The sequence below is a fragment of the Onychostruthus taczanowskii genome, unplaced genomic scaffold (genome assembly GCF_017590055.1).
Source record: "Onychostruthus taczanowskii isolate IOZ18803 unplaced genomic scaffold, ASM1759005v1 scaffold1, whole genome shotgun sequence".
In the NCBI taxonomy this organism is placed as follows: domain Eukaryota; kingdom Metazoa; phylum Chordata; class Aves; order Passeriformes; family Passeridae; genus Onychostruthus; species Onychostruthus taczanowskii.
Genome location: NW_024496525.1, coordinates 23,470,780 through 23,498,456, shown reverse-complemented (window position 1 = coordinate 23,498,456; position 27,677 = coordinate 23,470,780). Strand labels below are relative to the sequence as shown.

General features: G+C 36.9%; 1 protein-coding gene across 1 annotated transcript; it reads right to left on the bottom strand.

The window, feature by feature from the left end:
• Positions 1–1,715: 1,715 nt before the first annotated feature.
• Positions 1,716–26,972, bottom strand: SPATA7 (spermatogenesis associated 7). The gene is made up of 11 exons (XM_041402159.1): positions 26,890–26,972; positions 26,129–26,221; positions 25,181–25,228; positions 16,673–16,806; positions 9,782–10,248; positions 8,873–8,939; positions 8,360–8,430; positions 7,487–7,540; positions 6,117–6,194; positions 4,690–4,747; positions 1,716–4,341 (listed from the first exon to the last, which is right to left on the bottom strand). The coding sequence occupies exons 1-11, from the start codon at positions 26,969–26,971 to the stop codon at positions 3,853–3,855; spliced, it is 1,641 nt and encodes a 546-aa protein (XP_041258093.1). The 5' UTR covers position 26,972; the 3' UTR covers positions 1,716–3,852.
• Positions 26,973–27,677: the final 705 nt, after the last annotated feature.

The following is a 27,677-nucleotide window of genomic DNA, read 5'->3' as shown; positions in this document are numbered from 1 at the left end:
AAAAATTAAAGTGGGATACTGGAATTTCCCATAGCTTTCTGAAGTAGGCCTTGAGTTCCAATTCTGTATTTTTTTCACCTTTGCATAAATTTTTAGGTCACAAATACAAGTGCTATGATACAAAGGTGGTATCATGCATTAGGTATACATAGAAAGGTAAAATACATTTGAAGGCCAGTGTTAACAAGTGGCATGTAAATGTCCACACTGCACCTGTGCTCTAGCCAATAATAGGTCTCACTTTAAAAGATGGAATCAGTAACAATTTCCCTTTTGCCAGTCCTTTCTTCCTGTATTCTCTTTAACATTCATCTCTATTGCTATTTCTACTTCTTCCAGGCTGTGGCCTGGGGTTGCACCCTCTCCCAGGTACTCAAACACAGGAACAGTAGTTGTGCACTAAAGGACATTATTAGAACATCTTGTTGGTTAGAAACTGTGCTGTCACCACATTGGAACAGCCTGCCTTAGGGGCTACAAATGAAACTCCTGGGCCTAATTTTTATTTATGCTGATGTTCTAGTTCTCTTACTCATAAACATTGCATAAAACACTGCTGAGGAAACTAGTAGCCCTTTTTTCCCCATTGTCTGATGGAGCCATTTGTACTTGAATAATGAAATGCTGTCAGTTGAGCTGCATCATTCTTACAACTACTCTTGCATAGCTATAAATGATAAAGTATACAGAAATGCAGATAAACAAAATTGTGAAGTCATTCTGCAGCTAAGCCTAAATGAAAATTCTGTAGAAGCTTTAGACACTGGGTGGAACAAGGATAAAAGGACAGCTTGAAACTGGTTGTTTTCTGGTCAGCTGTAAGACATGTAAGCACCTTTTTTCTTTGATCCCGTTAATCTTTACTTGAAATGACCAAAAGCCCCACTTTGCTTTGTAAACAAACAGAATCCTACCTTTGAAAAAAAGAGCAGCAATGACAAAACTGTAGCTTTAAAGGTAAGAGGCCATTTTGTTAGAGCAAAGTAACACTAGCAGGCTTTTGTCTGTTTCTGTTCGAAAAAAAATTGATGTTATGATGTATGTACTCATGGCCCGCATGAATCTGGGCAGAAAAAGGTCTTTACATCGCAGATCACTGCTGCTGACTGCTCCTAAGTTTGTTACGTCTGAAGGATTCAGATATGTAATGGTCTGTGACTGCCTTGTTCTGCTACTGCTTGTGCCAAGACCCGAATATAACGCAAAGTAAAAGGTGACGAGAGAAAAAAATTCAAACCCAATCAACTAAAACCTTCAGAAAAAATCCCCAAACCTTGCAGTGTTGATTAATCTTATCAGTGATGTGGGTCATGCTTGCACATCAAGGTCTTTAAACAACTTAAGTTTTGAGCACCACCTTAAAAGTAAATGTGAATAGAGGAAAGTCAAATCCAAGGCAGCCTGAATTTGCTCTTGGATCTGCAGATAAACTGATTTTATATAGGTAACATTAACTAGAATGTTTTTTCCCTACTATCTGATAGGAGTGCCTCTACAATAACAGAAGCCAGTTCTTTGGACTGGACTGACTGCTCCAGTTTCCAGTTCTTAAACAGACATTTCACTGTGGATCCATTAAACATTCACACTTACAGTTCAGGCAGACAGGTGCTTTCTTTGTGAAAGGTCTGTTTTAATCAATTTATTTCCTCTTTTAAGTTGCATTTACCCAGAAAAAAAAGTCATTGATGTTGAGACAGTTCATCAACAGGAAATATGGTCAAGAAACTGTTTTTATTTATTTTTGTGTTACTTGTATTACAGGAAATGGGTATGTCATTACTTGTGCCTTTCTGTGGGGTTCACTGCTATGGTGTTTTCTTACAGAACTTTTGCATTTACAGAATTTGAAGGTGAAATTCTTATTAATCTTTAATCAGACTCATGTTGACAAGAAGCCAAAGTTTGCTGAGTGACATTTTTTACAATGTGTAAGTCGTAAGTGTAGAGATAGGTAGGGGAAAAAACCCCTAAATTCTGATTATTGACCAGAATGGAGAACTTGGAGTGGAGGGTCACAAGAGTGGGTGAAGTCCTGTCTGAGGAGCAGAGGCTTTATACTTGTATGCATCAAACCAGGCTCTTTAGTTTTCAAACCAGTCCCTGTGTGTCAGAATTCTTTGTAAAATAAAACCAAGTTTCCTAGGGCATGCTTTCTGTTCACCTCTCTGGGGTAAGGAATACAGAAGTTTCCTTGAGGATGGGAGAAAGTCTGTGATCACTTGTGACTGAGCACAAACCCTCCCTGCACTGTACTGACTCAGCCAGGTGGTCACATCTTTTCAACAAGACAGGCTCTGATGGGGGGATGTAGAAGTCCTCTACAATATCTCACCTGCTTTTCAGTGAGCCAGAGCACTCATGCTGCTGGCCAGACTTACAAGCAATCAGCTGAGTATGGCAGATGAAAGGCTGGTGCCCATCTGCCCAGCCACATGTACCTGGCTAAAATAAACTCTGTCTCCTGTCATTGTCAACAAGTGCAATTTATTATTGTGGACAAGGTACCCAGGAAAGTGGGAACTGTGTTCTGCACTGCAGTGCTATGATTGTGCCAGACACATTTTTCTCTGACTGGCTTCCTCTAGCTGTTTTTTGACGCTTCCTTTCTGTCTAAAAGTTTATGCTTCCTAAGTGAAGCAGTGGTCTGTGTCTATTGGAGCTCCTTTAAGCTGCAATGGGCTATCTGGCTGATGGAGTCACAGACTTTGGTTGATGCTCACGAGGCACAGGGGAGGCAGGTGCTGGCAGTTGTTATGTAAGAACTGGTACAACTTGGGCTTCTCCTTGGAGGAAGAGGGTTAGAAACTAACCCAAGGAGATATCAGAGGACAGGCTTTATCCAGGTTCCTAAGACTTCTAGTTCCTCACCTACAGCAGGACAATGTAACTTGCCAGCATTTCCTCAGAACCTGTTGAGCTCATTCTGCAGCAACAGCAATGTCAGGCAATAGCTGTACCCTGATTAAACAATAACCCAAATCAACTTGGGTTGATTTTGTACAATGCATGTACTAACTTAAATTTAACTTAAACCAGAAAATACACCACCTCTTTTACATTTGCTGTACAAGGTGCCTCATGTGTCTTCTTCTACACCGTTTGATGTCCTAGTCATCAAACAGTAAGCAATTCAATCCTTTTCCAAAACCAAAGCCTGATGCAGAATGCTATGCCATGGCTATCATCAGTGCAAGAAATTGAACTTAGCAGTCTCATTAAGTTAAGAACTCTAAGTAAAAAACTGCAGTCATTAATCTACATAGATCTGTTAAAATTTGGATTTTCTTCTTGTGAAATAGTTTAATTTTTAATTTGTGAGCTTCTGCTAGGGGTAACATAGTACACTATAGAAGTTTAATTTTTCATTTGTGAGCTTCTGCTAGGGGTAACTTAGTACACTAGGGAACTGTTTGTCCATTCTGGAAGAGGACATCGTTTGATGTTAAGTTTTAGTTAAGTTGTTGAATTCTTGCAGACTACAACATCTCAGATCTTTATAGCAGGACCACAACTGCGCTATCAATTAATTTATTTAAATCAATAAATATTTCATAACTTATTATTATAGCTCTAAAAATATAAATCTAGTTTTAATATTCTCAAGTTTGTTTCGAGTTATACAGTTATGGGCAAAATACAAAAATTCTTCTGATAACTGATCCTTTATCCTTTAAGATCTAATTTACATAGAGATTAATATCCAATTAATAGTATCCTGCTACAGAGACCTTAGCAGTATTTAAACAGAAATAACTGAAAATAAACCTAACAATTCACTACTGGTTGACGAATGGCAGCTCACCACAGAAGGAACTCTATCCCTGTTTAACTGGTAAGTTTTGGTTACAGTTATGAATAGTTACGTGAAATGTGAAGGGCCTCTTGAAAGTTTTCCTCAAGTTCATCAAGTTGCTTATTGACTTCCAAATCACTGTCACAAGCAAAAAAAGCTGCCTCACAGGTGGGTGAAGTGTCTGGGTGTTCATCAAATTCCACACCACAGAAATCAGACTCTGTCCCAGCACCCATAATTTCTGTGGTATCTTCTGGGAAGTCCTTCTTGCCCCTTGTCTCCCTTGACCTTTTGCTCCGGGGCAGTGATTCACATTTGTTTGGTTTCTTTAAAGACAAGTCCATGGTCTCAAGGAATTCTTCATTTTTTGCAGCTTTCTTCAGCCTGTGACCTTTACTGGTAAACTTGAGCTCTTCTGTTGTATCACACTCCTGCAGATCCCGTGGGCCTGAGGCTTCCTGACCCGCCTGGATGAACTCTGTGTTGCTGTCCTGGCCGCAGCCAAGGTCTGATTTCAGCACATCCAACATCTGGCGCATTTTGCCCTAAGGGGTAAAGGAGGAAAAGGGTGACACTTCTCCAGCCCCCATGGCATCTGAGCTCTGCTCAGACAGGGCTTACCTCTGACAGAAGGAAAGGGAAGCTGCTTGCAATCAAGCGACTAAATGAAACACAGAGTGTCACCAAACTGAATGGAGTGTTGTCCATTCTTTGTCACTGTACCTGTGACTCCCAATACATGAGTGAGCAGATCTCATTTATGGAGAGAGAGAGGCTCCCCACTGAGTATTCTGAGAATTCTGATGGCCTTTACCCTCCAGTATACCCATGCATTTGCCCTGCTCTTTGGAAATGTGACCATATGCAGAGACTACTGTAAGGGCAGCACATACCTCATCAAGGCGGTTCTTATTTTCTTCTATATAGCACTCAAACAGTTGATCCAGAACCCTATAAATAAAAAATCAGATTATTTCACAGGAGGAAAAACAACTTTTACCAGATGTAAATAACCTCATGACTGTATGTTTTTATTTCCATTTCTTAGCTGAATGGCACATCTAAGACTGTTTCAATTCCATTCTGTCACAAAGAGGGCTACTTGTAGTCAGCAACCCACTGGACACATGCTCACCAGGCAGACTTGGCTTTGGGCAATTGTGGGGTGACTTGTAGTACGACTATGTGTGTGTTTGACCTGGTGTGCCTATGTGCTGCAATCCAGTGGTGATTCTGCTGGCATGCTGAAGCACCCAAAATCTCTTGGATGCACCATAGTGGCTGGCTGCTATACACAAGAACAAGTAAAGAGAAAGAATAAAATCCAGCTTCAGTAAAAAAATCCAGAGCAAAGTCCTCAGTCCAGAGAGCTCTCTTCCATTTCTTAGGCTGAATGAGAAAAAATTCTGTAAAGAAATTGTTCTGTGACAACTAAAGTACAGTCACTGGAACAGAATGCTAGAAAGTCAAGTGAATTTAACCTAGCTTACATGAGAAATTATTAAAAAACACAAACCGTAAGAAGGGTTCTAGTGGAAGAAAAAATAACTGTAAAAGAGTCAGAGGTAGACTGCTCTCAAAATTTCTTGAAGATTTATTTTTTTTACTTGGTGTATTTAGTATTCTTACTGACAGCCTTGACATAAGAAGAAAAAAATAAGAGCACATAGAATAGCAAAAACAGCTGGAACATTATCAACCCAAAGCAAGATCAGAATTTTATGAAATTAGACTGCCTTGAATGCAGAATTTCAAAAATGGTTTAACATTCTGTATATATATTCTGTATATGTACAGAAATACTGCAATTTTTTTTGCATAAATTGAGAGTCCTTTATTAGAAAGAACCAGTATCATATTGAAAAAAGATTCTGATTTAGCAGAAGGTGAACTTTTATCTGCAAGAAAATGTAACCCTTGCAACCCATGGTGAAGACCGAATTCATACTGAAACAGGAAAGACAGAAGGGGGACAAAGGACCTGTTGTGTAAAAGATTAGTAACTCAGTTTATTTAGCAAAACAGATGTTGCAGACTAAAATGAGTTCTTAGTATTTTTCCACCTAGGGTTCCAGGTCAGTTTTTAACAGAAGCTTTTATCTCATGGTACATAGCAGCAGATCAAAGTCGATGACCCAAAGGTATTTCCTCGTTCCCATTTGTTACATAAAGCAAAAAAGAAGAGGAACCAAAACAAAAGCAAAGGCTAACTGTGTATATATATGTATAAAGAAATTATAACTAATCACTACTTCCCTTACTTATGGAGTCCATGGGTTTCTGACATAGCATTACAAAATTGAAAACAACTGTAACCCACCTGTTAGAAAATAAGCCAAGTCTAAGAATTTCATTTGTTACATCTTCAATGAAAGTTAAATACAAAAGCTCCTCTTCTCTGCAGGGAGAATAGAAATCCCAATGTTAAATGCTTTACCATAGAAACACATGAGACATATTTTAGTAGGTTTAATCAACTTCACTGGAAAGGCCATTAAGAAGATTTTGTAGTTCTTGTATCAGCAGTTATGTTTCATAAAAGGAAAGGCTATCACAACAAGCGAAGCCTTTTGTTCAATCTGGATAATGAAAAACTGCAAAATTGGAGACTGTTAGAAAGGTGGTCATGGTGCTTTTTCTTTATGCTGACTTTCTGCCGTGGTAAAAATTAGCACAGAGATCCCAAGTGAGAGAATCAGTGAATCTTCGCAAGAGTTCAGAACCTGCACTGCACTCAAGAAAGGGGAGCTAACAGGGAAAAAAGTGAACAATTGCAGTTTGATGCTCTGGGTATAGGCTTCTAAAGGAGCTTCTAGAGAATCTGACTGCAGCTGAAAATTGCTGGTCCTAAATGGAAGCTGAAAAGGATTTAACTCCTTATTTGGCAGCATACACTCATTTCAACATATCTCCTTGATGGATCAAATCTTGTTAGTATGAGATGTGACTTTCACCTCTTATCTCTATTTTAGTACTTCCAAAAGAGTTGTTGATGCCAATTACTCTAAATTGGACACTCTCAAAATGTCTGGAGTTCTGCTTGAAAGACAACAGGAAAGAAAACCCCAAAAGAAAATATTTCAGTGCTGTTTCTCTTTCATAGCATCTTTCTAAGTCTCCCAAAGCATCCAATCAAACTCTATTGAGTCATTCCCCAGTCTTAATAAACAGAAAGTAAAAATGGAATACATCTTGCACAATTTTCATTACATAAAATTTCTTATTGTGCCTAAATATTATAATTTTGGTTTCCTCTATAGTTAAGAAAGTTACCTACAGCTCATATTTGAGACCTCTATTATAAGCCTTAAGTTAGGCATACACAAGCCTGTCCTAAATCACAAAGAATTAAATAACTTTTCCAAGGCCACTTGATGAAGCTTTAGTAGTGTTTCTGAATATAACACAAAACTCTTCTAATTTTCATCACATTTCAGTGCAGAAATGTGGTAAGAATGCCCTTCAATTTGGTGCTTCATTTGCCAATATTTGCTTCAGAGATTACAGACCTAAAAAGAAATGGAAACAAACTATAGGCACTGTACAATCTTCTGAAGTTAAAATGAATTTTGTTTTTTGATTCACATAAAATTTTTAAAGTATTTTATTTTTCAAGTTCATCAGTTTAGAGGAATACCTTCTAATTTGATGTTGTAAATGAGAAGAAAAATGGTTCAAAAGCATACTTACTCAGCATCGACAGTTCTCTTTGGAGAGGACTTCTGAGGACACCAGGATGTCTCTCTAATCAGAAGGCAAGAAAAAGAACAACATTCTAAACCCATTTAATACTACCTTGCAAGTAATTTTCTTCTGGAGCCATGGAGTGCCATTATATGATTTCCTTTCACAAAAAAACCCACCATAACACCCCTAAACCCTGCTCCAGTAGCAAAATCCTCTGCTGGCACTGAAACCTGAAAGACTGAGGCACAACAGTATTACACCACCTCACCTGATGCAGTGCTCAGAAGACCTTGGTGCTACTTCAGATGCTATTCAGTCTCTGTTAGCCATAAGAATGCTTTTTTAACTCAGAGTACATTTTTTTTCCTCAGATAAAAATGCCTTTGTATGAAAAGGCCAGAGAGCAAATCAGCGAGTCATGCGTGACACTTAGGTCAGCAATGAGGAGAATCAGCTCGGAGCCCTTGGGCTCTGGCCTGATTTCCAACACTGTTCTTGTATTGCAGCTATCCCAGCACTAAGTTTTCAGAAAAAGATGTGGGAAATGCTCCCGCAAAGCAGTATTTAGTTATAATACCATATAGTCTGTGAGCTCAGATGTACAGAACTAACATCTGTATTAGTGCCTCATCAGTCAATTCTGACAAAAATACTCTTATATTTCAGAGCGCTCTTTCGTAATTGGCTTCCCGGTGGAACTTATCACAAGAAAATAATGAATTTTGAAGTTGGGAAAGTTCATTGATATAAAAAAACCCAATAAAAGTTCTGTGAGAAGAAGACATAAAGAGAAATGCTAGTGAAGACTTATGGCCTAAGGACCAGCTGTACAGAAAGGAATATTTCCAATATTCTCTCCTGCTGTAAATCAGGCACCTTAGGCTGGAGTGTTGAAACCCATCTACTCCTCTCTCAGGCTCATCCAAAGCATATCTTTTATCTTCAGCCTACAACACAGAAACAAAAATCTTTATTATCAGTGCAAATACATAGCAAATTTCACCATTAAAATGAATCTAATAACTCTCTGTGATTAAGCAGCCCTAGAAATTTCGTATCCTTTCTCAGAAACTCTGGGTAAACAGACAAACGGCACACCTTCAGCTGGAAAGTCATATACCAATTATCTGTGGCCTTAGCAGATATTTGATAGTGCACTTATAAAATTTAAAAAAATAAAATTAAAGAGATCTCTTCATGTGCCCCAGCATTTTTTCTTATAGTATCCACCCAGTGTTCTGAAATTCTCCCTCCTCTATGTAACTAACTCATGGCAATAGAAAGAACACTTAAATCAGCTGCTCACTGCTGTTGGCAGTGATGAAGTGTATTACCCTACAGTGATGGTGGTTGGAAGAGTACCCAAATGACTAGCAAATGCATTATTACCTTTGATTGGACCTTCTGCTTTTCACCCGTGACTTTTCTCACATGCACTTTGTCTGCAGATGGAAAGCTATAAAATTTAGAGAGGTATTAGATTCCCAAGTAGACTACTTTCAAAAAATGCAGGATGAGAATAACAGTGCCACTGTGGAAAGGTCCCATCAGCCTCCACAGAATGCAGTACCAAACAGTTCAGAAAATTTCTGCCAGACAGGTGATTCAAATTAACTATTTAGATGCATATTACAAGGGGGTAACTGAATTATTCGATATAATTGTTCAGAATTAAGAATGGAGATGATCCTAAAATTAAAAGTGCATGAGGAAAATAAACCACCCACAGCCAGAAAATCAACAGTTGCAATACAGAGCCAAGGCTATCATAATTCCAGCCTTAGGAAATCCCTTACTTATTCTATGACAAAACTGGAGTTGGAGATGCAGGCATGGAGGACACAAAAGGGAAAAGATTTCTCTTTACAAGGTAGTATCAGTAGAAACAAAACTAAATCGGAACTGTCCAACTTGCTAAGAAGTTCAATGCAAGAGAAGGATATTAATTTTGTTTACAATATTTTATATGGGGTATATCCAAAGGTATTTGAATTCAAGTGATAGAAAAACCAATGAAGAGCTGCATTCAAGAGTTAAAAAAGTTGTTTGCATGACGTATTAACTGACAGACTGGAAAGTAAGAGACTACAGGGGCAATAGGAAAATCACATTATTTTCTAGCTTTTGCTAAGGTGTATTTAGAATAATTATTCTAGTTGTAAATTCTAGTAAGGCATCAGTATAATTATTCAGGTTTTGTACAAATGTAATGAGAGCAAAACATCTTGCTTTTATGAAGATACTGTTATGATAACATCTATATTCCAGACCTTCAAAATAAAGCTTCAATCTCTGTACCTGGTCATATCAGTCTGTGTTTGAGCTTCCACACACTGCTTGCGGCGATTTTTCTTCTTCCTTCGAGCAGGAGTGTAAAACCTGTACTCTGACAGGAAAGGTTTAGCATTTGATATTAAGGTGCGCGGAGTGAAAGGTTTGCGGCTCTTAGTGAAGCATTCAGAGTGCCTCTCCAGAAGATCCCCGCCGCTGGCTCCGAGGTGGTTTCCTTGGCACCTCTGGGAACAGTCAACGCTCACGAAGCTCTCGATGGAGTGACTGCGTGGGAGTGCAGAGTGTTTGCATGCTGCTCTTGACACACAGACACTTGAGTAGGATGCCCCGGCTGCATGCCGAGAACATTTCCTGGTGCATTTCACTGGACTGGAGTGAACCAAGCAATCCTTGCCATAAGGAGATGGTTCACTTGATAAGTACTGTGCCTGCCCAGTAGAGGGTGAGACACTGTCTTCTGCTTCCAAGAGACTCTAGGAAAAAAATAAAACAATATTTGATTGCTTTGCAAGTTACCTGCTTTGCTTATGATGGTACTCCCAGCAATTACTAGGAGCTACCCAGCTGGTAACTGGGAGTTACCAATTTGGAGGTATTTTCTAAGTAAAAACTTTCAATTTTTGTAAAATCAAACTGGTTTCACAGCAGTCTCAGTGCTAACAGATTTTAAAACCTAGTCACTGGAAATGAGAGAGTAATAAGGAAATGGTTTACTTCAGTAGCAAAACATTGGTGCTCTGTTACAGAATATTGATGGCTACATCAAAGCAAGAGTTTAATCAGTAAATTTTTAGAAGTCAAGAAATCATTCCATTGAGGCAGATTGTTTTATTTGGATATGCTCTTTTCATACCACCTGGGCAAGCTAAGGCACACATATCCATAATTATACCAAGCTTAAAAATTCAACATTATTCCAGAATTGTATTATGACACTGTGGCAAAGACAAATAAGACAGAAACACAACTAAATTCAGGTGATAGTTTAAGGTGGAGTTTTTGGCTGGTTTGGGAGTTTTTTGTTTGTTTTGTTAAATTAGAAAGAACAATTAAATAGAAATTTTATTTCAGTCATAGAGTTGTGAAAAATTTGCACTATCAAACCAAAGATACCTGGACAGGGTATGCACCCTCGTAATTTTGCTCTACAATGTGTCTGAAGCACCTTATGAAAACAGCTGTTGTATGTTCTTTTCCTACCTAGGATACAGTCACCCACCTGAATATTCTGTCAATCAGTGAAAATTATGTATGACTTTTGACAGTCTCCATGGGCAGGCATACTGCAAAACTGGAAGATTAAACCAGAAGACTATCAGCAAATAAAATTTTGAATAAACCAATTTATTGCATCCACACACGTAACTACGAAATTCAACAACTGTGTGATGCAGAAGAGATGGCTCCCACTGTGTGTACTCTAACTATCCAGCACCACAACTCCCAAAGACAGGGTTTACAGTGCAGCAGTGAGGGAAACAAGCTGAGGATAGTGTTATTCTGGAAAATCTCACTGCTGTACTTTGCAATCAGCAAGGCAAAACAACAGCTGTTTCCATACCCAATTCAAAACCAACAGCTAACTTTCTAAAATTACTATCATACTTTCCTAACACTAGGGCAGTTGATATAGGTCCACACCATCAGCAACAAAGTGTTTTAAGATTTTTAAGAGAATGTATACAAGTAGAGGTGTTTCCCAAGAAGAAAATTAAATTTCTAAGGCCATTTGAGGTTCTTAACAAACTTGAAGTTTAGTTCAGATAGGCAGACATAGAAATTAACTTATCCATGTACCTCCACCACCTGAAAAGGAACAGGAAGACAAGGAGACACCAGCACAGAGCATAAACTCTGCACTGACAAAAGGAAGACAAAGAAGATGGTTTCCCTATGTGTTTCATTCATTTGTATCATACTTCTATCAAACAAGTAAAAATTATTAAGCAGAAGCATTACATTACTGAAGTTACTGAAGGAACATGTACCCTATGGGAAGCCTGAAAAAGAGTGGATGCAGTATGGTATGACTTATACCGTGACATTCATTTATTAATGACATACAAACATAATGCCAGTTGAGAAGATTCACAGATTCACCAAGTAGCCTATCCTGATCTCATAATTAAGCTATGTGGAAACTACTTTGAGAGAGTAAGAGTGAAACACAGATCCAGTGCATTTCCAATGGGGCTTCATTGCCTGAGCACAACAGAAACCTTGAGAAAATCCTCAAGAACACTTAACTGTTTGAAAATAATCAGCTGATTAAGATGTGGATTGAAGGCTGGATGTGTGATTTTTCCCCACCAGGAAGTGACAATGGACTGAATGCCAACAAAAGTCACAAAACCACTGTAAAATAAAGTGTCTGTGGGGATTCTGCAAGATAACCAATACTTGTCCTGAGACTTCTGAAGTCTCCCACTGAGGTGGGCATGGAGAGAAAAAAAACCCCAATGACCAAAACTGGAAATCTTTATACATTTATTGAAAATTCATGACATTCTAACCTACAAATAGATAGTGTAAGATAGTAATATATTACTAGCAAACCAGTAAGATATAGTGTAGTACACCAACCTATATAACTGGTAGTACAGCTTGTAAATATACACAGATTTTCTATTCTAACATTCAACCCTAAAAAAGGTGTTTTTAAAAATTCTTAGCAATAGACTCTTACTGTATAAATGCTCCAGTTTGTCATAACACTGCTAATGTTATTGCTTAGAATCTATACTATTTCATTCTTTTTCCTTTCAAACACAGTATTTTAAATTAAAGCTCAATTATGATGAATATACATTTTGTAGCATGCAGTAAATGCTATTTACAGGAATATTAAAAAATGCAGGTATTTAATTGTGAAAATTAAGTCACAGATCACACTGCCATCATAACACATATTTCCTTCGTAACAATTTTCTCTCATATCAGTAAGATCTATCTAAACTATTCCAGTACCCCAAAATAGCCAGAGTTGCTGGTACCTAACGCAAAGAAATTTTCTTTTACTTAGCTGAGGCAAAATAAGCTCTTCTTGATGGTGTCTCATGTGAGTCAACTGTTATTTTACTACTACAGCATAATTAAATGCTGAACTGATAACATGCAGTTACAATGCCAAACAAATGCCTGTGTTAGCAAGCAGAATAATGAGGCTTACCAGTGTGATTGTTTGCATATAAAGTAGTTGCAGTGGTAGCTCAGCACTATAGAAAACAGACAAGACTGGAAAGTTTCAGCATCCACCTATATAGATAAAAGCTAATTCCATACCCTTCACAGCTTAATTCTTGTGAATGCTTTACTCTCAGTGACTAAAGCAGTTCATTGAGCTGCAATATAAATTGTATTGTAGAAGCATTTGTGAGCATGAGGACTGGTTCCCTGCATTAAGCAAAATAATTACTAAGGAAATATATGAAGTTATATTAGCCGATTATTTATCTACACCTCACGAAAATGACATGCTCTGTTCCTCAGAAGCAGTTGAATTGATACAAAACAAGACAAAGGCACAAGGTTGACATGGCAATATCCTAAATTTAAGCACTCCTTATATATGAGGAAGCTTAGGGCATTTATCTTCTCCTCCTTCTCAAATATTTCCTAAGTAGAACAGACCAAGCACCTCGCTAGTGAATAGAGAAAAACTGCAACCCAAAGCTGCATCTGTGTCAGCTGTGAGATGTACTCATTCAAATACTGAGAAAATAATGTCTTTCAAAGCTCTTATCCTGAGGCAAAACTTTACTACTCAAACAGGGAGAAGTGCACTCCAAGTAGACAAAGAAACAATATCATTAACCAGGAATTATGTTACTTCAAAAGATTTTAGAAGATTTTAAGGAGTGTCAGAGAATGCTGTTTGTCTGCAATTTGTCTCTTTTGAACTTCCAGAAAATTGTCCTGTGTTGCAAATAAACTGTAAGTAAGCATGCTCACTTTCCGCTGTTTCCTATAAAAAACATCAGATGTTTAAGTAGGAAACAAAAAAAGACAAAAACGTGCCAACTAATAGCACACTTATTAAAATACATTTAGTTATATTCTTCAAATAAAATAAAAAAATCCATTATAGTATCTGAACTTTTGCTATTAGAACTATCAAGAACAATAATTAATGTAATTTGGAGTAAAAAAATCTTGACTTTTATCTTGCTTATCAATATATGTTTCTATTCTGTTAATTCAACCAAATATAATCTGTTTTGAAAGATACAAATCTATTCAATGATACATTTCAGCAGCTCCTTAAAAAAGTTTTATAAAGCATGTATTTATGCTTCAATTTTATTAGTCACAAAACTGAGGTAAACTGAACAGTACTTTGCAGCAAGCATGTAGAGAGAGGACCTCTGAATTTTCATGGACTCTGTGGAAAAGAAAATTCAGTAAAAAGAGATCAAAGCATACTGCTGTCATCTGACGGGCAAAAGTAGTAACACAGAGAAAGAATCCAGATTTCTCTATAAGTTACTTTTAATTTCTACAAGAAGTTTAGTTTTCCAGCTCAAAAGCCACTAAAGTATCAGCTGCCTTATAAAAACCAAACTTTGAAAAGAAAGGTTGCTAAATACTTTTTCACATAAAAGGTCCAAGGCAGCTCTCACTGGGGTCACTGAAATTACAGTAAGATTAGTTTAATCTTGAAATTAAGTTGTTCTTGTATGAAAATTTCTTCCAATAGAATAGTTCATCTACCATTATAAAATGAGATCAAAGAGATGCTTTATGAACTGCACTGTCAGGATACAGAAGCTAAAAATTTGCAATAAATGAATGTATGATTCTTTAAACTTGAGAAAGCCATTTAAATATTGCTCTAAGTCAGCTGAGCACCTGCTCTCTGCTGTCTGGACAGAGCAAAACTTTCCTATAGGAAGTGACAAGCTGCCTTTAGAGAAAATTCATACAAATACGTGAACAAATTGGGCCTTCTGAGCAAAACTTTCCTATAGGAAGTGACAAGCTGCCTTTAGAGAAAAAATACGTGAACAAATTGGGCCTTCCATAAATATATTCAGTTTGTATCCTGGTATCACTATTTTTCAAAACTATGGTCCTGGTACACTCTTTCATTTTGTACATGTGTGTGTGGGAGTCAATTCTTTACTGTAGTAGTTCCTGCTTTTATCAAATACTGTGATGTTATTAGAAGGGTATTACTGACTGTGCACTAATTCAAACAACCAGCACAAGAGGTGATTGTTGCTATGAGGCCTGAAAGCAAATCTGAATATTCCTAATGAAAACAACTTTCTTTGATGCCCAGAAGGTTCTTCTGCTTTGTTTAGTCACTGACATCTTCCATTATGACAGAACTAACTTAAGCACAATACATGTTCAGACTGCTGGTATCATAAGAGTGTAAAAAATCTTTAAATATAAAGCATTTCAGTAGGCATTTCAAGCAGCCACATGTGTGTTGCATACAAAATTAATAAGAGACTAGAACCAGTTAATGGTGTTTCCCAATCTATATTTCATATGCACAAGCAGATGGTCACAACCTTCATTCTTCAGGAAAAAAAAATGAATCTCAAAAAACAAGCTGAAAGGGATCTTGAAAGGTTAAGGCAATAGCACATTTCAAAGGGTTCAAAGAGAAAATTTAACCTCCTATGAAGCAGCCTTCCTTCAACTGACTTTTGGCATGGATTAATTTATTTAAAAAAATTCATTAGCAGCCAGAAATGCCTGTTAATAGGATTACTTGGACACGAGATATAAAATACCAAGTCTTGTTCAAATCAGAGCTTTTACTGACGGCCAGCTCAATTCAGGCAGAATTTTAGAAAATCTTATTTTGAAAAACAAAGGAAAAAAGCCGCACTTTGTTATAGTGCATCCTTTCATTTTAAAGCTGGTAATTCATGTAGTAATTAGAGACACATGTTACTTGGTTTTGCAATGAAACAATTTAAGGAACTTTGCCTGCCCCAAGTTTGAAAAAAATAACATGAAAGGACAAAAATGGTATTAATAAAAAATAAAATTTAGATTTTAAATATCACATTTTCTCCCTTTTCTTATTCATGCCTATGCTTTCATCCATAACTAGGAGCCATGTATTGAATTTCAAAGCATTATTTCTCTGCACTGCAATAAGGTCACACTCAGGCTGCCTGCTACAAAAATCAGTCACACAGAAAGAAACTGACAGTGTTTGCTGTACTACTTGGAAATGTCCTCTAGCTTTACTGATATTTAAACAATGTGTGAAGCTTATGCTGTTAGAATCACAGAGTTAAATCATTACTCTGTTTTAAGCTGCAATTATTCATTTACAGTGATGAACAAGAATGTAATTTATTTGGCTATTTATGTATTTATTTTTTAGTTAGAAATACACACCACATATCCTGATGAAATGCCAGCCAAACTAAGTGAGCCTATGCATATAAGCAGAATATATATGTGCAGAATGGTATATTTTAGTCCAAGCATTATTTCTGCTTTCAAGAAATGCAACTGATTTCGTATATTGTTAGATAAAAATGTATTATCAACTAGGACTCTTTATTATGAAAAAAAATGGAAGATTCCTGGTTCTTCTGCTTAGAAGGGTAGAGGTAACAGAGCTCTGCCTTACGAAATGGTACAAAGCTCTGGAGTGACAGAGGACAGGAATTTCAGCTGAGGTGAAAGCAGGAGAATTTAAGGGTAATTAGAGCTTGTATTTACTGCAAGCACTCTTCATCCAGATACCTGACATCTTTGTCAGAAGGTCAAGATATGCATTCAGTGTTGGGCACATGCCAGGAAGACCTTTGTCAGCTTTCTGCTGCTTGAAAGATGCCAGCCCTCACTGCTACACAGCACTGATCAGCTGTTATTATGGGAGGGGAGTATATGACAGTATCTACTAAACAGAATTAAAATACATACCTTTCTAAAAGAGGATGGCAGCAGCCTTCCACTGTCTCTTGGACAGGATGGAGAGACAGTTTCACACAAACTTATCTTCTGTCCACCTCTGGCTATCTTCTTTTTCAGTTTCTCTCTTCTTTGCTGGTCAGCAACTTAGGGAAGAGACAAAGTTGGTCAGATCCAAACTGAAATATTCTTTGTTTCCCTAAGTGATTTGGAAACCACTACATTGTAGTGGTTTCCAATTGCTCAGTGAAGTCAGACTATTGAGATACATTCCACTTCCAACACACAGCAGTTATAAAATTTATGTCTACTCTTAGAAAAAATAATTAATAGAGTATACTTGTAGCTGAAGCTGTGCCTTAACTTTCCTGAAATTTTCTTACCTCACAACAAACACCAGCATACAGGACTTCCAAGACCAGTATTGCTAACAGAGCATTTTGCTCAAAAAGTTACAAACTTTCTATCAGTTTTTTTACAGCTAGACTGTACTCTCAACCAGTATTTCACAAAAACCCCTGTGTTTATGGTTAGCAAATCTGACATGTAAAAAAAAATCCACACTTACAGCATGGAATTTCCTAAATACAGAATCCAGGGCAGAACAAGCAAATTTTTGTCAAGAACACAAAAAAACGAAGGCTAGCTCTGAGAGGGCTACTGTCAGATAAGAGTGGGGCATTTTCATCAGTCCACACTGGTCTGCAGTCCAAGACCTCACCTGCAGTGCAAAAAGTTGAATCGGGTATCTATGTCATCACATGAAGTCACCCAAAAGATGGGTAAATTTTCTGTGTACAAGTTTGCATCAGTCACTTAAATCTCACACAATACAGTCCGAAGTTTTATGCAGATTGTGAGCAGCCAGGTTTCACAGATGAAACACAAAATCATTTAAGTTAGAGAAAACCTCCAAGAGCAAGTCCAACCTTTGACCAACCACCACCTCATCAAGTGAATCACAGCACCAAGTGCCACATCGAGTTGTTTCTTAAACACTTCCAGAGGTGGTGACTCCACCCCCTTCCTGGGCAGCCATTCCTATGCCTGACAACCCTTTCCATGTAGAAATTCTTCCTGATGTCCAACCTAAATCTCCCCTGTCATGGCTTAAGACTGTGTCCTCTTGTCCTGTTGCTGGTTGCCTGGCAGAAGAGGCTGACCATCATCTGGCTACAACCTCCTTTCAGGCAATTGTAGAGAGTGACAAGGTTTCTCCTGAGCCTCCTTTTCTCCAGGCTAAGCACCCCCAGCTCTCTCACACACTCCTCACAGGACTTGTGCTCCAGACCCCTCACCAGCCTTGTTGCCTTTGTTTGGATGCACTCCAGCACCTCGATGTTTTCCTTGAAGTGAGGGGCCCAGAACTGGACAAAACACTCAAAATTTGCAAAGTTGAAAAATCAAAATGAGGCTGATGAAAAGGTTACTAATTTCATTCCCAAATAGGGAAAAAATAAGCAAACACACTTTTGAAGTCTGTATACCAAATGAAATTTTCTCATTCACTTAATACATATCCAAGTATGCGAATAATTTGCTTGATAGAGACACACAAAGGCATTTGAGGATTTCTTCTCTGGTTTCATAATATATTTATATCATACTCTGGGAGACCCCAGTTTGCACATGCACTACTATATTTAATGCATGGAAATGTAAAAAACTTCAGGGATTGGTGTGGTATACTCTTCTACACAGCTGAGACCTATAGCAATCTGAGGATGTTTAATCAACCTTTAAAATGCATTCATCTGTGTACCCTACATACATATTAATCTCCAGGAAATACTTATGTAAGTGTACTCATTGGATTTAAACATTTTAGTCCCCTTTCAAGATGGAATTTAATCTTTCACATGTGAAATCTTTGCTCTTATTGCTCAGGAAAATCCCTCTTTCTCTTTCTTTTAATTCTTACAATTGATATGTAAAATATAGAGTAATGTATTTTATGGCTGCTGATTTATCCATCATACGCTATTAGAGTACTTCCAATATGAGATGAGAAAAAATTAGCTGAAGTTAACAACTGCTACATTATACAACTCTGAATTAAAAATATACATTTTAACAGAATGATAAAATATACCATACCATTAAATAATTAAAACGGAATGTTTTTCTTTTTATACTGAGTTACTGTGTCTGTTCTAAATCACTATTATTTCTAATTGTGTTTGTCTTAACAGTTACAGAGAAGCACTCAAAAATTAGTTACAGGTTAGACATTTCATATGTTTGAGATAAATAATTACTTATTCTGGGCCAATACAGCATGTCTGTGTGTGCACATCCATGGAGGCCATAAAAACTCACATCTTGCCTACTGCTCAGGAAAAATGCTGATGGCTAATTGAACAAATATCTAGAGAAACAATGGGTGAATGAGAGCCCTACAAAGCAAAAATGCAATACATACAGAAGTATGGGGAAGGACAAGTAGGTGTCTGAATCAGCAAGTTCCTTACACTCAGGTGCTTAGGTGAGAAGTGGGTTTGCCTAAGACAATAAAAGCTTTAACATTTTACTGCATGTTCCACCTGCACACTAGGCTTAACAGGAGTGTCTGGGCAAAGTGCAAAGCAGTGTGAATATTACTGCAAAACAGAATTCCCATGTTGTCCTTATTCTGCTCTTTATAAAGGAGAAACTCTGAAATTTGACATACATGCATGCCTTTTCAACTGGCATTCAAAGCTGTTAAAAAACCTCTTCCAGGACTGGTGCTGTGACTTTTCACCCAAAGCATGGCTTATGCCCGAAAATAAAGAACAGTAAGGATTCCAGCTAAGGCTATCTCAGGATATCAGAATGACCCACTGGGAGTACCATCACCTGCATGGGAAATGTGGAGTCCTTGTCTCACACCAGTCATACAGTGAGCTTAGCTCAGCTAATCCATTAAGTGTGCTCCAAAAGCCATAAAGTCACTCATGTGTACTGAAAGGCAGCACAGACATGCAAAACAGAATGTCAGAAAACTCCAGTAATGTAAAAATTTTATTGCCAAATCAGGAATTTTCAGGCTAGATCTGTGGTAAGAGCTAGGAATTTTGAAACCAGCAAAGTAAGAGATAGAAAAATCCTTCTAAAAAGAGTTAATGTAGATGTTAACAGCTGGAGGCAAGTTAGAATAGCTCTGGGGCAGTCAGCAAGTAACACACATAAATGCAGAAATAGGCACGCTGCCCTACCTCTCCTTACTTCACGTCCTCTACCCATGCAAAGACTGGAGAATCCAGTCTCATGCTTTGACTTCAGCCAGATAGAAAACTTGCCTGGAACTCTGAGGCAGTAATTTCACTACTACAACTGAGAGGAGCTGAAGATACTTAAGGCTGTCATACACAACTACTTGTGTTGCAGTGTGAATATATTAAACACAGAAAGAAAGAGACCAGCATCAAGAGACATCCAATTTCAGAAGAGAGATTTAGTTTTTAATTTAAAACATTGCTCATTGTTTAAGGTATCTTCTGCTTCAAATCCATTACAGATATAAAGCTTCTTTAGCTTTCAGTGAGGTCCATAAACTAAATCTGAAAGAAGTGCCCTTGGCTTACTGTCATAGACTAGTGGGGAGTAAACATAAACTGCATTCGTTAACAGATAGTTAAAACAGTTTCACTGCAAGTAGCTTTTATTTGAATATTGGCTCCAGGAACATGTCACATATGCAGAGTTAAATATGGGAAAAGTACATAATAGTAAATATCTTGTGACAAATAAATGTAGAAAAAAAGAACACCACTGGGTTACTTTTCATCTTTTTAAAAGGGGAAAACAAAATGTGTAGCAATAAAATAATACAGTTTATAAATCCAAATAATGAGTCCCTTTAAAAGTCTTATTAGAGCTTTAGAGATTATCGCATTAATTACTGTGCTCAAAACCCCACAGATTCATAGTATAGTAAGAGAAAAAGTATTAGAATATAAACGATTTAGTGATTCTGTAGATCAGACAAATTCAGTCTGAACATAGATGCCATACCTTATTGCATCCACTCCATGAATCCATTCTCTTAATTTTGTTGTCAGTGAAAGGAAGCATAAGAAAGACTGAATTTCAGATGTTAAACTGTAGCACCCCTCATAAAGAGATACCTGTAAGACACTGATCAATCTTTCACTTTAGCCTACTCTTCCCAGAGTACACCACACTTCAAAGCAGAGATCATATCACTTTATCTCCCTTTTAGAATACTTCCTCTATAGGCTTAATTATTTTTGCTGTGAGGCTGAACTGCAGCAGCATTTCAAGACATGCTTAAAGTTAAAAAACAAATGTCATAAATCTGGAAGAAACTAACTAACCATATATATCACAGTCCTAGTCAGTTTAAAAGCGCTGCACTTAGAAGGACAGTATGATCTGGAATGCCAGCGGTTGTCCTTTGCTCTGAATTTCCAATTGCTAAATTTATCACATCACAAAACAGCTTGCAGTTAAAGTTATTTAATTTTTGATGTAAATAGTTGATGGCAACAATGAAATACAAAGTTAGATTTAAATTGAGTTCAGCTTACAAAACAATATATCACAAAGGAATTACCCAACACAGAATTTCTCTACTGTGTTTTTATATAAGCTATTTTTGCAATAACACACTTGGAGTTATTGTTTCCCTTTTGAATTCTTTTTTAGATAAATCATACAAACATCATCTTGGCTGAGCTTGAAGTGCCTAGTGACAATAACTAAACTGTCCATTGTATCAGTTGGTGATATTATTTCTGTAAGCAAGCCCTTCCTTCTCTAAGTATTTTTACTATCAGTTTCCTAGCTCTACATGAATTTCCAGTACACCATGATTTAAGCACGTGGGGTGAGATCACATCAAATGAAAACTGAATTTTGCCATTAGCTATGAAGTTTAGATTCCTTATAAGTCTAAATCTGAATTCCTTAACAAAGAAGTTTTAATTTTCATAACTCTAAGAGATGATTTTGCAGTCCTTTACATCCACTATCAGTAGCACTGTTTCATCAAACAAGGGAGGAATCACCATAAAAAAGAGTGACAAAGTATTTATTATGGGCTTGATAGGAAAGCCTTGCTTGTATCAAACAGAAAGTAACAGCTATAAGAGCATATGTACTTCAGAAATCTGATACTACTTGGCAAAGCTACTAATGGTGAAATCTGGTCATTGCTAAGACTGGGAAATAAAGCCTAACAGTGAGACATGAACCCTTCAAGCGCATTTCAGAAGAGGCTAGAAGCACTGGATTATCCCAAACCCATCCACCTCTGATGCTCCTATGGGCTCCTCATCAGCAGACATCTCCTACATACTTCTGTCAGCCTTAAGAAGAACACAGGAGCCTGCCAGCAGTGACTGCACACAACCTGTGGGACGCTGCACCAGCCCTGAAGGAAACATCTAAGCCTGCCCAGGTAACCCTCCATTTGTGCACCCTAGAGAGGGGTCCAGCGGGCTTCTAGTGGCCCTTTGACAGTGATTTTGTTTTCAAGGCACCACTGGGGCATTCCCCAAGGACAATTTAGACACACTGTACTGAGATAACACTGAAAATAAGTGGAATGTATAATCTTATTCTTGTTCTCTGGCATGCTATGGCTATTTTGTAATCCTGAGTAATGATGGACCATTGTAAAAAACAACAGTACTCCCCACCAGCAGACAGATGGTAAAGCTGGGTAAATTAGATTAAAGATCAGGAACACATTTTCAGTAATAATGATGAATAAGTACTGAAACATCTACAAAAGGAAGTTATGTTTTCTCTATTTCTTGACCTTTACAAGTCAAGACTGCAGGCTTTTCTTGTTTATGTGCTTTATTTATCACATTCCATATGGCTGTTAAGTTCCATATTAGAACAACTGGATGGAACTTTTGGTTTGCTTAACTCATGATATCAGTCTACACGACCTAAAGCCTTCTCACAACTAGAAGTTGTGAAAAATGTATTTTTGATATACATATCTGAAATTAATTACCTCATAAAAACCCCAACACCTTTTATTATAGAAGAAACTACAGTAAATAACTTCTGGGGGAAAAAATAACAAATCACTACAGTCAAAAGTACAGATTCATAAAGATTTTTTTCTAGAAGTTTTCCTGCTCACCAAATTTCAGACTTGATAAATATATTAGAGCACCTTTCAAAGACATAATACAGGCATTAGAATTACCTGAGTGTTTGAATTTAAAGAGCTTTTTTTAGTTGCTTATAATTTTCATTTTCAGAAGTACATACTTGTACTTACAGGACAAGATTTAACAGAAAAAAAAAAGATAGGGTGATTTTGTGAAAACATCCTGTAAAATGGCAGTAACAATAAAACAGGTAAAACAGTTTTTCATAGATCTCTGCTTTTTCATAATGTAAAGTGTAAACAGATATATGTGTTCATGGGAAAAATTAAGATTTTAATACAGAATTATATAACAATATGTATTTCTTGATATTTTTGCTAGAACTTAACCCATTTAAAGGGTAGAAAACCAACATTACTATCAGTCTGAATTGCTGCCTCTCCGTCTCTCACTGCCCTCCCTCCAAGAATCCAAGTTCCACCAGGCTAGAATAGATCTATGGTCAATAATTTCTCAGAATATTTGTTTTCCTTCTTCTTGTCCCCCTGCCCCGGTATCAAAGAGACCTGCATTCCTAAGCACACTAATCACTGAGTTCAAGCTGTACTATCAATATGCCTTGTGGAAAAACCTCTAAACATATGGGTTCAAAAGTTAGTACTGTTAGAAACCAGGCATGTGTAGCAGCAGCTGTCTTACTTGGCATAGCCTTTGTCAAGTTTTCTGGCACAAGTTTCACAACCACAGACTTCTAATGGCCACTGGTATCAATCAACATGCTTGGACTAATTCTGAACATAGAAGTTTCACATTTCAAGAAGCTTCACATTCTAACAACTATTTTAAGTCAGTAAGCCTGATCTAATACACAGGAACATGCTCACTGCTAGCCCAGGGGCATGGCACCTTGCCTGCTTTGCTGCCAGCTAAGATACCAGGAAAAGAACAGTGGAAACTAAATCCACTTTAAGGACAGAACACATTCAGTTGGCCAGGGAGAATGCCAACTACAGTATCATGTTTAATTCTTAAACACTAATGACTGATTCATGGCAACAACCCCAAAGGGAAATACTCACCTGCTATTCTAGCAGTAGATGAAGCACATTTTCAGGAGGTATTTTTTAACACTATCTGCAGGAATTCTGTTTTGTAACTCTATGCTATTAATAAATCTTATAATTTTAAACTAAATTTACCCCTTTGCCCAAATTTTGAAATAGAGGGGGAATAGAAAGTTTATTTGGAATGCAATAACTACACAAAGAACACAAAAAGAAAAAAGTAATAATAGTAACAATATGCTTCAGTTGAAACAATGACATGCTACTGAGAGAACTACTCACAGTGAACTACCGTGAGAATAAAGGTGCAAACCCCTCATCCTCAGTGACACTAGGGATACTGCTGATATTCAACTACCTTGAAGCTAAAATTGTGCCAGGATAAATCACGAGTCTCATCTTGAGCAAGAAAGAAGAAATTATTTTGAAAGTATTCTAAAACCCCTTTTCCATTGCTTTTCTTTCTCAGCATATTTGCAACATTCTTACTGTCTGAGCTATCAGCTGTCATATCCATGTAATGTTTCACAAAATAACAGAGAAAGAAAAATGATTCTCCAGTGGTTTACCAAAGACTCTACAAATGATACCTTGCACTGAGCTCAACACCTGAACATGTCACACTTGGTTGCAAGGTCATTACAGTACAGAAATCTGTATTTCTTGATGAACAATGCATAGAACAGCAGGGAAAAATGCAGTCACTCTAATTCTAGGTATGAAATAAAATTGAAATAATTTTAAATTTCATTACAAAAACCTTGAATTTATAAGAACAGTGCAGAAACTGAACAAGATATGCCTGGGTAATCTTAACTTTAAATACCGAGAAGTCAGTGAGACCAAAAATGATGAATTTGAAAGTAGATGTTTCCCATGGAATTACCTCTTTGATAACTGCAAAACTTTCAGCCTAAATGACAGAGTTTCGTAACTGTTTGTAAAGGAATCTCAATCAGATGGAACAGCATATAAAGTAATGCAGGTCAGAAAAAAAATATCAGTTACATGTACACATTGAGCAGTGAGAGAAATCCTCAAAGGCTTTTGTTAAAAAAGGTCCAGCATTTTGTCTATGCATTTGTAGCATATACTTAAGATTATCCTATCTCTTGCAGTCGAGACACTTCTGCCATTGACAAATGAACTGTCCTGATAAGCATAACTAATTCCTGACAGCCCAGATCCATCTCTCCAGCATTCCATTTGATGCAGATTCAATGTATCTACAAGTAGCTGAAGAAGGATGTGAAAGCTGAATAAAGAAGCAGACACATGAATGCTCAGTTAAGGGTTATATGCTATTGTTACTCTTTGCTGGCTCTTTTGCTAAGTAAGTTTTACAGAAGCATTTGCAGAATCAACATATAACAAATACTTACGTTTTATGCTGGCCAACCTACTTTTGGGCAATGAACAGTCTACAGCTGCTGAAAATAAGAAAAACACCAAATGTGAGCAATTCAATATTTACTTAGTATACGTGATAGCTAGAAAAATGTAGTAATAAACGAACACAAAACAAAGACTAATTTAATTCTTTATTTTAAAACATGCTGTTACTGTGTACCTAAAGTATTAGGTTGTCATTAATACGGTCACAGGATAAAGCTCTCTGGGTAAAACACATATTTAAAGGAAGAATCATCACTTAAATGAAGACTCCTTTCAAAAGGTTTCTGTACATTTTGTTCTGATAGCATTTACTTGCATACCTGAGGATACTGAGCATGTCACAAGACATAACATTGTGAGCATTGTATTTGTGAGCAGGGACTCTGTCAGTAACATGATTTTCTCAGTTGCAATTACACAGGGCAATTTTCACAGTCCTTAGAATTCGCTGTTACTATTCATTACAAGATGAACAAAAGATTATTAAGTTTTTGAAATAACAATAATAAAAGACATTGTGATCTGAGTTTAAGTAGAAATGTTCTGCCTTCATTCCTAAGATAATTTCTGTATGTCTGCTGTTACAACTATCACTGTGACTTTCAGTTCAGCCTATTATTTCATAATTCATTATTTCGTCAAAAGCAGAATGAAGCCAATACAGCACAAAGTGATCTAAAATTAAGGTACAATCTTTGGTAACATTTAAGGAAAATGTTTTCATACAAAATGTCCCATCTCAATAATACAAAAGTATGATTAAGTAGCAGCCACATCTTCTTGCTGACATGTGTTAAGAAAAAGGTGACACGTGGTAAGAAAAAGGAAGAATAGTAAACTTCCTACAATTCCGTTCATTCTTTCTTATGAGCCTATTCTGAGAGACTGAGCTAAATTTAGGGGGAGACTGTTCATTCATACATGCACACTTTTACCTTTGGCTGAAAGAATTCTGTTATAATGAACCACCATGTGATCTCTGATCAGGTATTGGCTAGCTAGATTTCGAGCGGAGCCAAGGCAGAAAACTGAAAGATTAAAATACATTTGAACATTAGAAAGGCAAGTAAAAGAATACGACAATTTTAAACAGTTATTAACTGCAATTCAAAGTCACAAACTTTAAGACACTGTTTAACTTCTTTGCTCAAAGGCAGTATTTTTTTTACCAGTCACTATCACGTGAAATTATCCTGTCTCCTTTTTCTATCCCAAATGAGCCATTAATTCAATAAATAGCTGCAAAAGTAGCTGAAATTGTACTATGAAAATGTTAACATGGAAACTTCCTGTTCTTCACTCTATGTTCTTTTGGAAAAAAAAGGTATCTGAGGTGTCAGTATGGCACAAAATCACACACTAGCCTATGTAAACTACTAGCTTGAAAGGAACATGTTTAACCTCAGGGGTTCTTTAATGTGGTAAACATATATATATAGATGTGTATTACAGCTAACAGAGATCGGACGTGTTTATATATTTGTTCATCTTGCTACCAATTTGTAGCCAGCAGTACAGTCAAGGCAAAACTAACTCCTTGAAAGTATTTTCAGTAATGCATACTAAATATAAGTACTGTTAAACTTCTCCAAATAAGCTCGATGCAGAAGTTTTAAGAAAAATATTTTAAGCACAAAATCAATGAATTCATAAAAGGAACCAAGGTGACCTTCTGATGAAAGTACATGTTACTTACCATTACTTTTATTACTTAAGTGTCCTTTAAATGGACTTGCTGGACCACATCTGGGAATGACAACAGCTGAGCATTCATTCATTTTAGCTAAATGTGAAACAAAAACCAAAGTTAGAGAAAAATCCCCCCACATATTTTTATAGACAAGATAAAGCCTTTCTCCAAAGAATGCAAGAATAGTTCTAATGGATGATCTTCAAAATCTTCTTCAATAATTTTAAAATCACTGAACTACAAGCGTAGTTAAATAATTTAACCTAAACACCAAGATGCAATGATAGCGCTCTCAGTGGTTCAGGGAGCTGACAGCAGAACAGACCATCAGAACACTTTAGTCTGAACTTAACACTGGTCATTAAACTGTACAGAGATACAGTCACAATTCTGTTTCTATGCTAACCTCCAATTTGTTTCAAAGTTCATGGCACTTTGATAGACTGGGAACTCCATAGACAACTGGAGATGCCAACAAAACTTAAACAACCAGTTGTTCTGAAAAATGAGAGGATGTGGATTAAAAGATCTGTATCTTCTCCGTGAAAACCACTGGCTGTCATGCAGCCTAAGACTTAAAAAATTGGCACAGGAGCTAATTAAGAATCTGCAACACTTTTAAAACAAATTTGGACAGGAGATACACTAGGACTACAAATACTAGTGTATACAGAGCACTGCTTTAAGGCATCCAAGGTATATAAAATGTAAACCAAAACTAACAGGATTTTTTTAACAGTGTAAGTATACCAACCACACTTACTTAACATTAATTCTAAAACTGTACAGAAAAG

Coding starts and splice junctions, on each gene's coding strand:
- SPATA7 (XM_041402159.1), bottom strand. CDS start 26,971: ATGAATGAATGCTCAGCTGTTGTCATTCCCAGATGTGGTCCAGCAAGT. Junction 16,807..25,180: donor TAGGTTGGCCAGCATAAAAC/GTAAGTATTTGT, acceptor CTCTTCCCTAAG/TTGCTGACCAGCAAAGAAGA. Junction 7,541..8,359: donor TTTCAACACTCCAGCCTAAG/GTGCCTGATTTA, acceptor CCTTCTGATTAG/AGAGACATCCTGGTGTCCTC.